The 15,042-nt window shown below is 42.3% G+C and overlaps 1 protein-coding gene across 2 annotated transcripts; it reads left to right on the plus strand.

Annotated features, from left to right (window-relative positions):
* Positions 1-2,170: 2,170 nt before the first annotated feature.
* LOC310806883 (profilin-2-like) lies at positions 2,171-7,064 on the plus strand. Of its 2 annotated transcripts, none has more exons than XM_083673160.1 (3): positions 2,171-2,445; positions 3,512-3,704; positions 5,419-7,064. In XM_083673160.1, exons 1-3 carry the CDS (start codon positions 2,317-2,319, stop codon positions 5,514-5,516), a joined length of 420 nt encoding a protein of 139 aa, XP_083529286.1. In that variant the 5' UTR covers positions 2,171-2,316; the 3' UTR covers positions 5,517-7,064. The 2 variants fall into 2 exon arrangements, with proteins under 2 accessions (XP_083529286.1, XP_083529287.1); XM_083673161.1 differs by lacking the exon at positions 5,419-7,064 and adding an exon at positions 5,088-5,412.
* The last annotated feature ends 7,978 nt before the right edge of the window (positions 7,065-15,042 follow it).

Genomic DNA, 15,042 nt, shown 5'->3' on the forward strand with positions numbered 1-15,042 from the left:
ATCCTGAGGCCTGGGGAGACTTACAAAAATCTACAAAGCTGAATGGTGGAGAGGAAAAAGCACAGTTGATAGGACAACATCATCTTAGTCACTCTACAAAATTGGTCATTAACCATGTGGCCAAAAAGAATACCTTCATGGAAAATAATCTCTCTCATATCCATATTGTGTTTGCAACAATGAATTCAAGTGATACAGCAAAGAAAGTGGCTGGAAATGTGTTTATTTGGTTTTACTACAAAGCATTAAATTTGGTGCAAATCTAGCACATGCAATGCAGTTTCCACATCATCTCTCATGTGAAGAATAGTGGTAGCTGCATCAAGTTATGGGTATATTTGTCACTGGCAGGGACTGGGAAGTTTGTCAGGATCAAGAGAAAATTATGAAATTTGCTGAGTTGGTAGTGACATCCTAATCTACACAGTGTGTAATTGATTCCTATGCAAATCAGAGACACTAAAAAAATATTCCAAAATTACATTAACTATTATCCTTGCATTAAGATGGACTCAATTCAACTTATTGAGTGATTTGTTGATGATATTTTTGCATTTTAGCTAATTTTAAGAGTGTCATAGCAAAGAGTCTGAATACTTATGTATATGAGGTATCTCTGTATTTCAATTTTAATACATTTACAGAAATTTCAAAAAATGTGTTTTCGCTTTGTCATTCTGGGGTATTGTGTGTGGATTGGTCGCAATTTATTTTAATTGTATCCATTTTAAATTGAGTCTGTAACACAACAAAATGTGGAAAAGGTGAAGGGGTCTGAATACTTTCTGAAGGCACTGTATATGCTAACTGTGTTGATCTGCTAAAATTAACAGATGAGATCATAATTTGAACAATTTGACAGTCAAAATGCAGTAGTTCATTGATATATATAACCCTAACCCAAGTGGGGGGAAAGTTATACTTAAGTATATTTCTTTAAAAAATATTTTTAGTATACTAAATTATGCATATTTAATGTGAACTTAAGTGTAATATTTTGGAACCACTAAAGTTGTACTTTAATATATTTCTATTTAAAGAGTAATTTATGTTAAATTTGTGTTCAAATGACCCAACTTACTTATTTAATACTTGGCATGGTATACTTATAATAGATTATTTCAGATGTACTTTCAAACCACTTAGAATGTATTTTTAATGATATTCAAAGCTACTCTTATATAGTATGACGTTTAATAGAAGGGGTATTGATGTTTTGTTAACATTGAAGCTTTATTTCTCCATTAATTCCCATTGAGGTTGAGGGAAACAAGGCATGTTAACATGCATCTCAGTAACTCTTGCAGTAGGTCAACTGCCAAACATTGATGCCCATAGGCTTCTGGCGGTTACATGGGTTCTGAATGGCGCAGACTTTCTCGGCCTTAATTATGTTATAGTTTATGTTACGATTGGCAACTAAATAGATGTGTGTTGCGAGAAGGCAAGGGAGGCAGTGCTTCCTCAAAATTAAAAACTAAATACACAGAATTGAGGGATAGCAGGCAACATGACAACCAAGTTGAATTTCTAAGTACAATTTAAAGCATATGACATTCTAGTATACTTTTGTAAGTATACTTGAGCACAAGTTTAAGGGCAGGAAATAAAGTAGCCTAAATCATAGGGAAAAAGTTAATAATTTGGAGATTTCTCTATTAATGAATACAAGGGCTTAAACATCACATTATTTATTGTATGGCAACCCAATGGCATCTTGCTTTTGAAATGGGATTGTGCCGTGTTTTGTTGAATGGCAGAGGTTCAACTGCAGAGAAAAAGGGAGAGCAAGATAAAAGGAGTATTTGGCACAAGGGCTGTCTTCATTTGGGCATTGAACAGTCTCAGCCACTTTCGCTTAATAAAATTGCAATTTACTAGGAAAACTCAGTAGACCCATACGAATCAGGCAATCTAATTTTTTGAGAAAAGTATGTTGACCAAATCTCTACTAAATGGCAAACGCACAAATCTGTAGGTCTACGAGATTGACCACTTTACCACTGCACAGTCCCCAGCCAAACAACTGTAGGGTACACTGCACGTCCCTTTTTGATTCCTCCGCCCTCATTTGCCATAAAGCGCATGAGAGCCCATTGTGCGGAGTGATCTGACACGGACTACACCCAGGCGCTGCCTGATTGCATCGGCTTTCTTTACTGCCCGAATCAAGACGTGTGAGAACGTCGAAGTGTGGGTGCAATTGGAGGCACTAAATTAGCGTGTCAGCAGTGCAAAATCGGCGCGTTCTGTTTTTTCCAAGAAACGACATTTCTGAGAGTATAGAGAGATACACATTTAAACACATTCTAAAATATGTCTTGGCAAAGCTACGTGGATAACCTGATGGCCGATGGCAGCTGTCAGGATTCCGCCATTGTTGGGTATACGGACGCCAAATACGTTTGGGCAGCACATGCCGGGGGTACTTTTAACAATATAACGGTAAGAAATATAATCAAACAAGTGTTGAATGTAAAAGCCACTGTGTGGATATCTGTCAGAATCGGCTCCTCTAAATTAATATGTAGCTAGCTGGGATAATTCCATTGCCTCGCCGTACCTATCTCTTAGCTAAACGCGTTAGCGTTGACCATCCCGGTGAGGGAACTAGCATCCCGGCTAGCGTGCAACACAACAGCGGTGCATACGACTTATTGGCGAAATTTACTACATTGACAAACAAACCTATGGAATATGTGCTAAATTAACTCGCGCAACGTTTTGCTGTCTGTTCAGATGTGCCCTGCTTTGAAAGCTGAACCACCTGCATAAGTCTCATGATTTAGCTAGCTTGCTAGCTATGTCAGCAAGTGTCATTTCCCTTTCATTCGTTAGAAGCTAACTAACTAGCTAGATAGCTAGCTAAGCTGTACTGCAGTATTAGCAAGAACCATAGGATTAGACATTGTCTATCAATGGCTCTGGTATTAGCCTGCTGCTAGCGAGCTAGCCCGTGTGTCACTGACTTATGCAATGGTCAGTACAGGGCGAAGATTTTGGCATTGAGATTCTAGCGTATAGCATTATAACGGGATAAATGTCATAGCACTACACCAATTGTGCTGTAACTTAAGCAGGGCTCAAGTCAGGACCCAGCTTGGCATGTTGCTTCCCAAGATGGCTGCGCCCCATTCCATGCCAGCCATAATGGCTAGTATAAGTTTCAAGTCCCTATAGTTACAGATAGACTGTAATGGAACTCTGATATCAGACTGGCGGCCTTTAGCATTTTCATGCCTAAATAAACAACCGAACAGGTAATTAAGCATGCGTGCAGAAAAGTGCACAGGCTATTCATTTAATACTCCTCAGTAAACCTCCCCTCTTGACCAACCAACATGACCGCCTGAAAACATCCAGGAATGTTTCTGCCATTCAACATTTGCATTCTTACTGATAACTTGTGCAGTTGAGTTCAAAATGTGTTAGCTATGTAACTTTTAGGACATGCTCAGCTCATCTTTGAATATGTGTGAATCATATCTCCTTCCTCCACAATGTTTTACAGTCTCAAGAAATTGATGTCATGATCGGAAAGGACAGGCAGAGCTTCTTCACCAATGGGCTGACCTTGGGCCAGAAGAAGTGCTCTGTCATTAGAGACAGCCTCCACAGCGAAGGGGACTGGACAATGGACATTAGGACAAAGAGTCAAGGAGGAGAGCCAACATACAATGTTACTGTAGGAAAAGCTGGAAAAGGTAAAAGGGGTGACCACATTTAGGCCAATGGTGGATGGGAGTCAACATTATTGGATACATTTGGGGCTGTATCATGCACAAGATTTGTCTATCAAAGCATCTCATGGATAAGTGTGATGTGTTGTGATCTATCTATGTTTTTAGGTAGACCATAACACTCATCACCTTTCACTAAGACCCTGAGGCAAAGCTCATGTATGATATGCCCTCAAATCCATAATTTGTAAAGCTGTAATACTTTGATGGATGCTATGGTTACATTTACTTTCTTATTCCTATTATAAGGCTTTAGATAAAAGTATGCCTGCCTTTGATTCTCATTCTGAACTGTCAAAACAAGGGTCTTTTATCTTTCCTTTTGCCTTTCCCAAAGCCTCTCCGTAATGTTGCTCCACGTGGTGTTCAGTTTAACTAATTTATAAGACGCACGCTTTGGGTAGACTGTCTCTGGGCAGTTGCCGTGCAATATCTCTTCATGTTTTGGTTTGGTGCCCTAGATTCTAATAAGCAGCGCAATGTAGTTTTGTGCGATCAGATGCCAATTAGCTGTTATTTAGTTTGCCTGTGCTGTGACACTACCATTTGTCACTGGCGCAAAAGTCTTTTAGGTAAAACACCAACCAAGTGTTTTGAAGAGATATTGAAGGTGATGTTCCAATCTCCCTGTGACGCTGTAGCCTCTAACATAACAACTAACCCTCACTAAGATGCAAATATAGCAATATGCCACACACATGATTCCCCCCCCCCTCCCATTTCCTAATGTAAGGCTTATTGAACACCTTAGATGGAAGGTTTTGTATATGCATGTAGTAAATCAGGCATCCCCAGCCCTGTTGAGTGGTAGTGATGACCCCTGAAAGGTAATGAATCAATGGGAATACAAGCTTGTCCCATAGCCAAATATTTAATACAATCTTGAAAGGTTATTGCTATACCTTTTAGAGGCACTCTTCTGCGTATCTACAGTCCCTTTCTTACAGAGTTGCCTAGACATTTAGTGGGTTCAAGATTAGTGGGGTTCTGCCTCGTTCACATCAACAGTTCTTCCCGCAATTTAGTGGGTCGGTACCATTAACACTGAAGATGTAACCTAGGTCTTTGCATAGCAACGATCAAATGTTTACGTTTGTTACATTCTTTGCAACGAGTGCATCAATGCCATTGCAACTTTTATAGCAACACCACTGTGCTGGTTTGAGTTCCCTGCCTGGTTGGATTATTCATTGTTATGAACAATGCCTGGACAGCACTATTGTCTACAAAATACAACACACACTTCTACACTTACACTAACCTTATTAGTTATTTTCCTCACTAGAATGCCTTTCCCATAACCTCTTACCACTCTAAACTTTCCCTTTTCTATTTCTTCTCTTTCAGTCTTGGTTCTTGTTATGGGCAAAGAAGGGGTCCACGGAGGCGGATTGAATAAGAAGGCATACTCAATGGCAAAATACTTGAGGGATTCAGGCTTCTAGTGTCGTCAAGCTTGCTTAGTTTAAAATTGAGGGACAAAAAGAAGAGAAAAGAAATATTGCTGTTAAGATTTCTCCTGCAAGCAGTCAAATGTCTTGGAAACTTTAATAGCAATGAAGAGTAATGGTGGTGGTAAGATCCTATGTCACCTTTGTTCCCCCTTCTTATTGAGGGTAAAAAGACTCTTTCTTTTCATTTTTGTTCATTTCTCCTTTTGTTTCCTTGTGTGCTCCAGCATTAGTTATAGTCATGGGAAAGGAGGGGGTCCATGGAGGACAGCTCAACAAGAAAGCATTTCACATGGCTGAGTACCTGAGGAAGTCTGGATATTAAAGCAGCCTCTACCCATCCATCCACCTACCTAACAGCTCATTCTTTACTCGCCCCCATTGTGTTGACAGTACTTCTGGGATTAGTTAGCATATACATTGTTACTCACCCCAGTCCCATTTTTGTGTAACTACGACTTTTTGGTTTGTTTTATTTTTCTTGTTAATCATGTTTTTGCTCCCCTGTCTCCCCCCCCCCCCCCTCACATTGTGTATTGAACTATATCTTTGACACTAAAGTAAGGGAGCATGTTCATCTGAAATGGTTCAAATGTATATTTACCAAGAGAAATGTGCAACAACAAAAAAATACATTTAAAAAAGTAATAAAAAAAATACTGTATAACAAATTTGGACTCACCTTGTATAAACAAATACTTAGCAATTGGCAAATGACTAAAGGGGGAAGCACACCATGAGTGTAAGTGATGCAGATAGTATTAGACAGGGCAATGTCTTTTGAGCATTTTGAAGAGGTGCCAGGCTCACATTGTCTTCCTTTTTGTCAGCATGTCAGGTCTTGAAAGTTGCATGCATATCTTTTAGCATATAGAACTACTCTATTTTCGCGACCGCCCCAAAACTTGATATTCCAGCCAAAATGTTCTATTCATTCTGCCATCTGTTTCTTGCTTTGTCTCTTAAAACATTACCATCATTAAAGAAGTCAAGTTTTCCTCTGGCAAACTTCTCTGTACCATAAATGTTCTGCAACCCCCCCCCCCAAGCCAACCATTTTTTGAAGTTGCAATATCTTCCGTCAAATGCTTTTGCTGTTGTACTTGAATGTGGTCTTGCAAGTCATTGGTGTGGTGTTGGAATACTGTTTGAGTGTAATGGCAGATCAGCATCTTTGAGGTTTCTAGATAGATTTTCCTCCTATGATCCTTCACTACATTCTGGGGTCTCCATGGACATTCCATCTCTGCGACAGCTCAGGCACTTGTCTGCTGTGCTAGCTCCTACAATTTTATTTCACGCTGCCACATTTGTTTTGTTGGCAGTGTCCCCTCAACCATGTTGGCAAGTTTGTTTTTCATAGGACCAATTGTGATGTCACAGTTAGGGAGATTTTCAGATTGACTTCAAACCGTTGTAAAGGATGATTGATTGTTGGCCTCATTTGTTTGTTGACTGTAAATCATTAGACTCTATACTTCAGATTGCTGTAAAAAACAAAAAACAAAAAAAACAACACTTACTGCTTCTTTAGATGGCTTTTAAACACTAATTGGTTAACTGCTAATTTGTCTTTGACAGATGAAATTGCAGCCCTTTTTGACAACTGTGGTAAACTGAGTATTCTCTCAGTGAATGCATTAAGCCTGAGCTCTGCTGGGCAACAACCTCTTGGAAATAATTGCCTTGTGCTCTACTCATCATCAAAGATGTATCAGAACTGTCATAGCACGGTACTTTAACACTATATTAAAAAGGAAAAAAGAAAAAAAAAAGACAAGTGAAACTGTACACTAAATTTATGGAAATGGTGTTGGTTGGAATAAGAACATTAGTAAGTTGTCTTGTGAACTTTCTAATAAAAATTTTAAAAGAAACTGTATCCTGTGCCATAACACAGATCTGATCTGTTGCTACTGTGAGTTGGATTTCCAACTGCTGTTCCAGCAAGAAGTAACTTTTAATGGCACTTTCCTTATAGGGATATATTGGCATCAACCAATACTCTCCAGGCTTTGTGGAATACTGTATGTACAGAATTAAAAGTACATTTCTTGCTGATTTGTCCATTTCTCTCCTTTCTTTTGCATTCGGAATCTGTCTAAATTATGGATTATGCATTTCAAAAATAGTGGGGGGAAAAATGCCATACATTGATAAATCACTTTGTTTACAGACGGATCAAATAAAAGTTATTCCAACCAGAACTATAACCCTGTGTGTTCTTGCTTTGTTCCCCAATACATTTATTTTCAGAGGGGGCTGTTTAGCAGTTTAACTGGAGTACTACTGATGTAGTAAAGGAAAGATCTTTTCAGAATGGCGCACTATGGCAATACTGTCCAAACACAACATGATATAAACACAAGGACAGAAATGTAAATGGTGATTCCACTACAGTCAAGGTGGGAAATCATGTATGCCTATATTCTATATTCTGAGTGAAATAGATTGAAATGCAACATTACACAGTTGAATGAAATGTGTAGGCTGAGGAAAGTGCTACGCACAGCTTACAAAACAATAGTGACCAAGGCCACCCGACCACACATTTTTATGTAATTGGCAACACCTGTGTATGGGAGCGCTGAAGTAGTTAATCATGCGCAGCCAATAAACTAGCCTTATGAACTCTTCTGGACACTGGTAAATCGACTTTTGCGGTACACTGATGTGGTGATCTGGTGTGTGCAATAAGTGACTCTTTTTCAATGTCTTGGAAAGAGGAAGGTTGCTGTCAAGCTCTGATATGTCTAAGCCTGGTTTTGATCTCTCTGAGTTCTTGTAGTCATGGCAGTGTGTTACCGCAGACAAGACCAAATTCATCCAAAGTTCTGAAGATCTATTTGAGAGGGAATGCAACAACTAAAAATTATGGAGGCCTAAATAAGCGATCTACAGGTGAAGTGCAATTTGGAAGGCTCATTGTTGGTCGCACAACACACCAAGAAAAGACAGTTTTTCCAAAGATGTGGATGGTTAATAACTCCCTGGATGATGATGCTGACTACCAGTCGGATATTGGTATGTATAGATGGTAGCATTTGGCAGGTAAAACTCTGGCCACCTTATTCCCGAGATGTTATTCAGCAAAGTGAATGGTATTATGTGTGGGGAGGCTGATGGTGGGCTTCCATTGGCCAAGATTGCTCTTGTCAGTGGTGAAAATGGAATTAATCCATTGGGGGGGAACCCTGGTGGATCCAGAGGCAAATTGAGTGCTGAAATTAGAGTATTTGATACCAACCACAAGTTAATTCCTGGTTCCTGTGGGTCCCCCTCCATTTCCACCACTGGCAACAGTGTATATGAGCTTCTTTGACCATAAAGATTAGCATTAACCTGGGTTTTCACTTGTATTCTACTGCAACATTCAGTAATGAGTAGCCTGTTGTGATCTTTCTGAATAATCAAGAATTGATTACTTAATAAGTCAGCTACATTATTTTTTCATTTTAAGTAAAGAGGGCTTCTCGTTTGTTTCAAAGGGTGGAATGAGCCTGAGTACCTTAAAGGACAAGTGTATAGCACGGCTAGCCCCAATAGATCCATGATGGAACGTCTCCTGCAGATGGAACCAAGGGTAGAATGTGTCGGTCACTCCATGAAACTCAGGGTCCATGACACCGGGTCTACATCAGGCTCCTGGTTTCATGTGGACAGAGGCAAGTGACTATACATCTCTGCAAGTCTTGCCCTCTGATTTTGTTATCCATTCTTCTTTGCAGGAGGATTGAGTAGCCTAAATTAAGACACTTCACCATTTTTTTTTTGTATTGATTCATTATCTCAAGTGTGTGTGAAAAAGCAGATTTTCTACCTTCTGTAGTCAAAAAGAATGACAGCCACAAACACACAGTTTCTCAAAATCACTGAATACAAATACATAAAATACCCCTAATTACATTGTTTTGACCTAAATCTTAATCTTGCAGGAAGTCTCCTGTCTCCCCTGCCTCTGTCCCAGTTGCCCCATAGTTGTGGTTACACTGTGAAGGCAACAAGGAGGGACTTTATGTTCATTGCACCATATGATGGCTGCTACGTGACCCGAGAGGTGGGATCATTATTAAAAAAAACAAATTTTAACTCATTCTTTTCTGTATAAGACTTAGAATGGACCTTTTTTTTAAAAAGGTGGATTATGTCCATTCTTTACAGGAGGATAGCTATGTTCTCCCTTTGCGTCTGTGGGGTTTGCGAATGAGAATGTCCTGTCCTGCCACAAGGCCATCGACACCAAACCCTCCTATGGTTTCCTGCTACCCTGAGGGCATGATTGTAAAAATGGAGCGGGCCATCTCTGACAAGGACATCAAAGTAAAGTGTAAGCAGTTAATCTAAACCCTTGTGCTGTTTCCCCCTTGATATAGTGTTTTGTTTTGTGCATCTTTATTTTTCATACATAAACCACATACACAACATAAAACGGTACCATACAACACAAAAGCAAAACAAACCATGCATGTAAAATGTGTGTTGTCTCTGACAGCGGTGGGTATGGGCTGCTGCATTTTATTATTTGTTTAGCACGTGAAGTAGAATGATGTTTCACCTGTTTGATCCTTGTCCTGCAGTCAATGACCAGTGGCAGCCGTTAATGATGGTTTCCCTTCAGTGCGGATACAATGTAGTAGCTCATCCAGAGGGTGTGGTCATATCTGTTCGTTATGCACCCTGTGTGGAAGTCAAGGTAAACTGTAGCAGCCTGCATTTTTAGGCCAACATAAATATTGGTGTCATTGATGGTTTAGAGGACACTACTTATTTCATTTTGAATGTTTTTGATTGACTACTTTAACCCTTTCCCTGTACTTTTGTTTCAGGATGGGATGTTTACTCTTGAACTTGCTGGAGAGGGCGAGATTGAAGTGTCCTGCCCATATCAGGCTGCCTCTAATCCGGATGTACCCAAAAATCCAAACCAGCCTGACCCCAACACAAAAACTCCAGAAAACCCCCAGAAGCTCCAACTTAGTCCCCGTTCTGCTCAGCCTACACCTGCCATACCTCCTTCTACTACCCAAGCCCCACAGGGCAAGGTTCCACAACACTTCTACCCATATCCCTTCTACCCCCAGTGGCCCCAACAAGTCACCCGTCCCCCTCCTGACCAAAACCCTACTCCTGTCCCTACCCATGCGTCTAAGGGCCCTGTGAATACACCTTTTAATCCAAGTCCTCTCTTACCCCAGAAGCCCCAACTAGTTACGAGTCCCCCTTCTGCTCAGCCTACACCTGCCATACCTCCTGCTACTACCCAAGCCCCACAGGGCAAGGTTCCCCAACACTTCTACCCATATCCCTTCTACCCCCAGTGGCCCCAACAAGTCACCCGTCCCCCTCCTGACCAAAACCCTACTCCTGTCCCTACCCATGCGTCTAAGGGCCCTGTGAAGACACCTTTTAATCCAAGTCCTCTCTTACCCCAGAAGCCCCAACAAGTCACCCATCCCCCTCCTGACCAAAGCAAGACTGTGTCAAGTCCCCTCTATCCCTCTAATCCGTGGGCTGGTCTTCCCTTTTTGATTCCTCCACAGCCGACTCCCTCCCCCTTTATTTTCCACACTTGGCCAGCCAAGCCTGAAGCCCGTCCCCCTCCTACCCAAAACCCTACTCCTGCTGTGCAACCCCCTGTCCCTACCCATGCGTCTAAGGGCCCTGTGAATACACCTTTTAATCCAAGTCCTCTCTTACCCCAGAAGCCCCAACTAGTTACTAGTCCCCCTTCTGCTCAGCCTACACCTGCCATACTTTCTTCTGCTACCCAAGCCCCACAGGGTATTTCCAGTGCTTACCTGCATTGGCCTGCTTCCAGGTATCTCCCAGACTGGTTGTTTAACAGGGTCTTTGATCCACCTACCAGTGACTCCAACAAGCCCTCTGAACCGCAACCCCCAACATATGGTCCAGCCCCGCCCAGTGACCCCAATAGGTTCTTACCCCAGAAGCCCCAAATAGTTACTCGTCCCCCTCCTGCTCAGCCTACAGGTGCCATACCTCCTCCTACTACTACCAAAGCCCCACAGGGCAAGGTTCCTCAACACTTCTACCCATATTCCTTCTACCCCCAGTGGCCCCAACAAGTCACCCGTCCCCCTCCTGACCAAAGCAAGACTGTGTCAAGTCCCCTCTATCCCTCTAATCCGTGGGCTGGTCTTCCCTTTTTGATTCCTCCACAGCCGACTCCCTCCCCCTTTATTTTCTACACTTGGCCAGCCAAGCCTGAAGCCCGTCCCCCTCCTACCCAAAACCCTACTCCTGCTGTGCAACCCCCTGTCCCTACCCATGTATCGAAGGGCCCTGGGAATACACCTTTTAATCCAAGTCCTCTCTTACCCCAGAAGCCCCAACTAGTTACTAGTCCCCCTCCTGCTCAGCCTACAGGTGCTATACCTCCTTCTACTACCCAAGCCCCACAGGGCAAGGTACCACAACACTTCTATCCATATCCCTTCTACCCCATGTGGCCCCAACAAGTCACTCCTTCCTCTCCTGACCAAAACCCTACTCCTGCTGTGCAACCCCCTGTCCCTACCCATGTTTCGAAGGGCCCTGGGAATACACCTTTTAATCCAAGTCCTCTCTTACCCCAGAAGCCTCAACTAGTTACTAGTCCTCCTCCTGCTCAGCCTACAGGTGCTATACCTCCCCCTCCTGCCCAAAACACAACTCCTGCCATACTCCCTGCTGCTACCAAAGGTAACCCTACACCTGCTAAATCACCTGCGTTGATTACAACAACCCTAACTCCTCTGCCAGTTACCCCACAAATCCCACCCCGTCCTGGGTATTGTCCTCCAGTCTGTCCCCCTGGCTTCTCTAACTGCTGCCCCCTGCCTATCTCTAGTCATCAACACCATCATATAGTTCCTGCAGCATCCAAGGGCAATGGCATCCATCCCATCTTACCTCTACTTACATTCATGCCTGTAGGTCACTACACCATTTATGGTTATTCCTCAGACCCTGGGCCTGGCCTGACTCCTAATCCAACCGAACCCACAAATGCTCACTGGCGTCAGCTTGCATCCAATTTACTCCCAGACAGGTTGCTCAACAGTCTCTCTGAACCTATACCTCCTGCCAGTAACTCCAAAAAGGCCACTGAATGGCAGCCTCCAATGCAGCCATATCTTAAGCTCTTTAACCAGCCACCCCCAATGTACGGTCCAACACCTGCCAGTGACTCCAAAAAGAAAATGCAAAATCCAATGCAGCAATATTTTGAGCACTATAGCCAGCAACCCCCAATGTATGGTCCAGCACCTGCCAGTGAACCTAAACCCTTAGTGCAGTATGACCCCAACATGTTCTTTGCACCCAAACCTCCGATACAATTCTATGGAAAACCCCAACAGTCTACTCATGACTCAAAGATTCCGGGCCATGGTGCTCCAATTCCAGCTTATGACGAATCCCAACTATCCAGCAATCCTCCAAAGCAACCACATGGCAAAACTCAGCCACCAAAAAACCAGTCAAGGAACAGGGTGGTCCTCTTCCCAGTAACCAGCATCGTATCCCTGTCCACCAGGAACCAAACCCTTCAGGCCAGGAAATGCCCATACATTATGGCTCCCCGTTAGCACTATATTACCCTGATCCATCCTAATGTAGGCCCCAAAGGCTTGTAGTTTCAACTCCCCGTAGACCCTCTGCGCCTGCCTTCCCGGAGTCATTCCAACACTATTGGAAGCCCATCATGCCTCTAGGCTCTCTCCAGAGGTTTCCTGTTTCTTACTCTGCCAAATCATCTGAAAATCAAGACCCTGCTGCTGACCACCAACCAAATGGCATGTTATTTTATTATTCCCTTTTTTATTGTATTTATTTGTGTAGTGTTGATCCATGTGAACTGCATTTTACAAAATGTTTACATTTAGCCTGTAACCCCTCAATTGAGTATTGTGGAGTGAATGTGTATTGTTCTCTTGCAGAGTTCATGAACCAGGGTGTCCAGTCAAACAATTGAGATTATCCGAAACACCCAGTCTTTTCCCTTTTTAATTATGAATAAAATTATGGAAACTGAGAATTGCCTTCAGTGATTTGGGCCTTGATGTAGTGATTGAGTGAATGTAACAGGATCTTTGAGACAGGTCTGAACTATATAAGGGTGAAGGTCAGGCTGTATGGTAGTAACTGCTTCCAAACACAAGTTAAGCCTACCCTCTAGTGGTGTGAGTGCACACATTGTTATGGTGTATGTCTTTGGGTGGTGGGGGTATCTAAATGTGTGCATCTTGTTGTACAGTCTTACATCTTGCTTAGCAGTGATATTAAGGCCATTTGATTTGGTATAACCATTGTATAGCTTGTTGAAGTTGGGTTGCCTTCACTGCTGTTGTGTTGCTTAATTCTTAAATGCATGAAAGGAGAATTATTGACCATGGAAATGTTACACTCCAGCACCCTTACAAATCTTTAACGATTGTCAAAAGCATGAAATGTAGTGCAGGCAGCACTCAGTGGACTTTGAGCAGTTTCATGCAAATAAAGATTTTATTTGCTCATTTAGCTGAAGGCCTTCCTGCTGAAGTATCTCACAGGACCATGTTCCAAATTTTGTCATACCACTTTGAATATGTCAATCTGATATTTGTCTAAGCTTTCAGACCCTTGAACTCCTGGATGGTCTTGCCTAGGCCCTCCAGGGCTGTTCATAAGCCCTGCTAGGCAGTGGCAGGATGGGGTGTCATCCGGTCCACAGGGTTTGCATTGGCAGAAGAGGCCAGCATCAGCAAACAGTGGCAGATCTTCAACCTTGATCCCAGTGCTTTTGCTGCCAGACAGAAATAAACAAGTGAATAATAGAAATGGTGCCAAGTGATCGAAGATATCAATGTTGAGCCAGGGTGACATTGCCGTTCCAGTCGAAACCACTTCCCCTGAATTTCTCTCACTTTCACTAACCCAGGCTGTCTGGCCGTGGTGGTGGAGTAGCAGTCATCCACAAAAGTGATCAAATGCTCTCCTAGTTATTTTGGTGACTTCTCATTTGAATCGCTTTGGGGATTTTAATGTCCATTTTGTTGCCCTTCAAATGTATTGGCCTCTGATTTCACTAACCTTATTGCATCATTTGATCTTGTTCAAGCCTGTAAGAGATCCCACACATCTGAAAGGTCACACCCTTGACCTAGTGATGTCCACTTGTCTTACTATTAATGACGTAGAGACAAAATATATTCATCTTTATTAGTCGAATCTTTCCCATATCAGCTGCATACCTGACCCTGATTTGGCTCTACAACATTTCTCATCTATATTTAGATCTCAAACATGTCCCCTTTAAACACCTTTACACAAATTAAGAATAGAACTAATCCTTGGTATTCCACAGAACTTTCAGATCTCCTGGACCTGGGCCAAAGCTCGAAAAACTGACTGAGTAGCTGATTGGCAGGTTTTCAGACAACTGTTAAATAGATTCACCTCATCAATTAAGAAAGCTAAACTAAGCTACTTCTTAAGTGCTATCTCGGATTCTGCAGGTGATCCTAAAACATTTTGGAAAAGCATGGAAATTCCTCTTGAAGCGTGGAATTTCTTCTTGCTCTGTACCTAAAGAAGTTTTGTCAGACTTTGGTATCATTACAGAGAAAATTGAGATAAGTAATGCCTTCAATCAGCATCTTATCTCTGCAGGCTTTCTATTTGAGAGAAATGGTGGTTTGGCTGACCCTGGTCAGACGGTCGACTGCGCTTCCGTCTCCCAGCACCCAGTTGGCTTGATAGGAGATCAGTCAACAACTCGCAAATCTTTGTTTTCTTTTCAACTTTCTACTTGTGATGGACTAGATGCCCTGCTTAAAATTGACTCAAAAAAGTAATTGGGGCTGATCTGC

The sequence above is a fragment of the Argentina silus genome, assembly GCF_951799395.1.
Source record: "Argentina silus genome assembly, chromosome: 1".
Classification (NCBI taxonomy): Eukaryota; Metazoa; Chordata; class Actinopteri; order Argentiniformes; family Argentinidae; genus Argentina; species Argentina silus.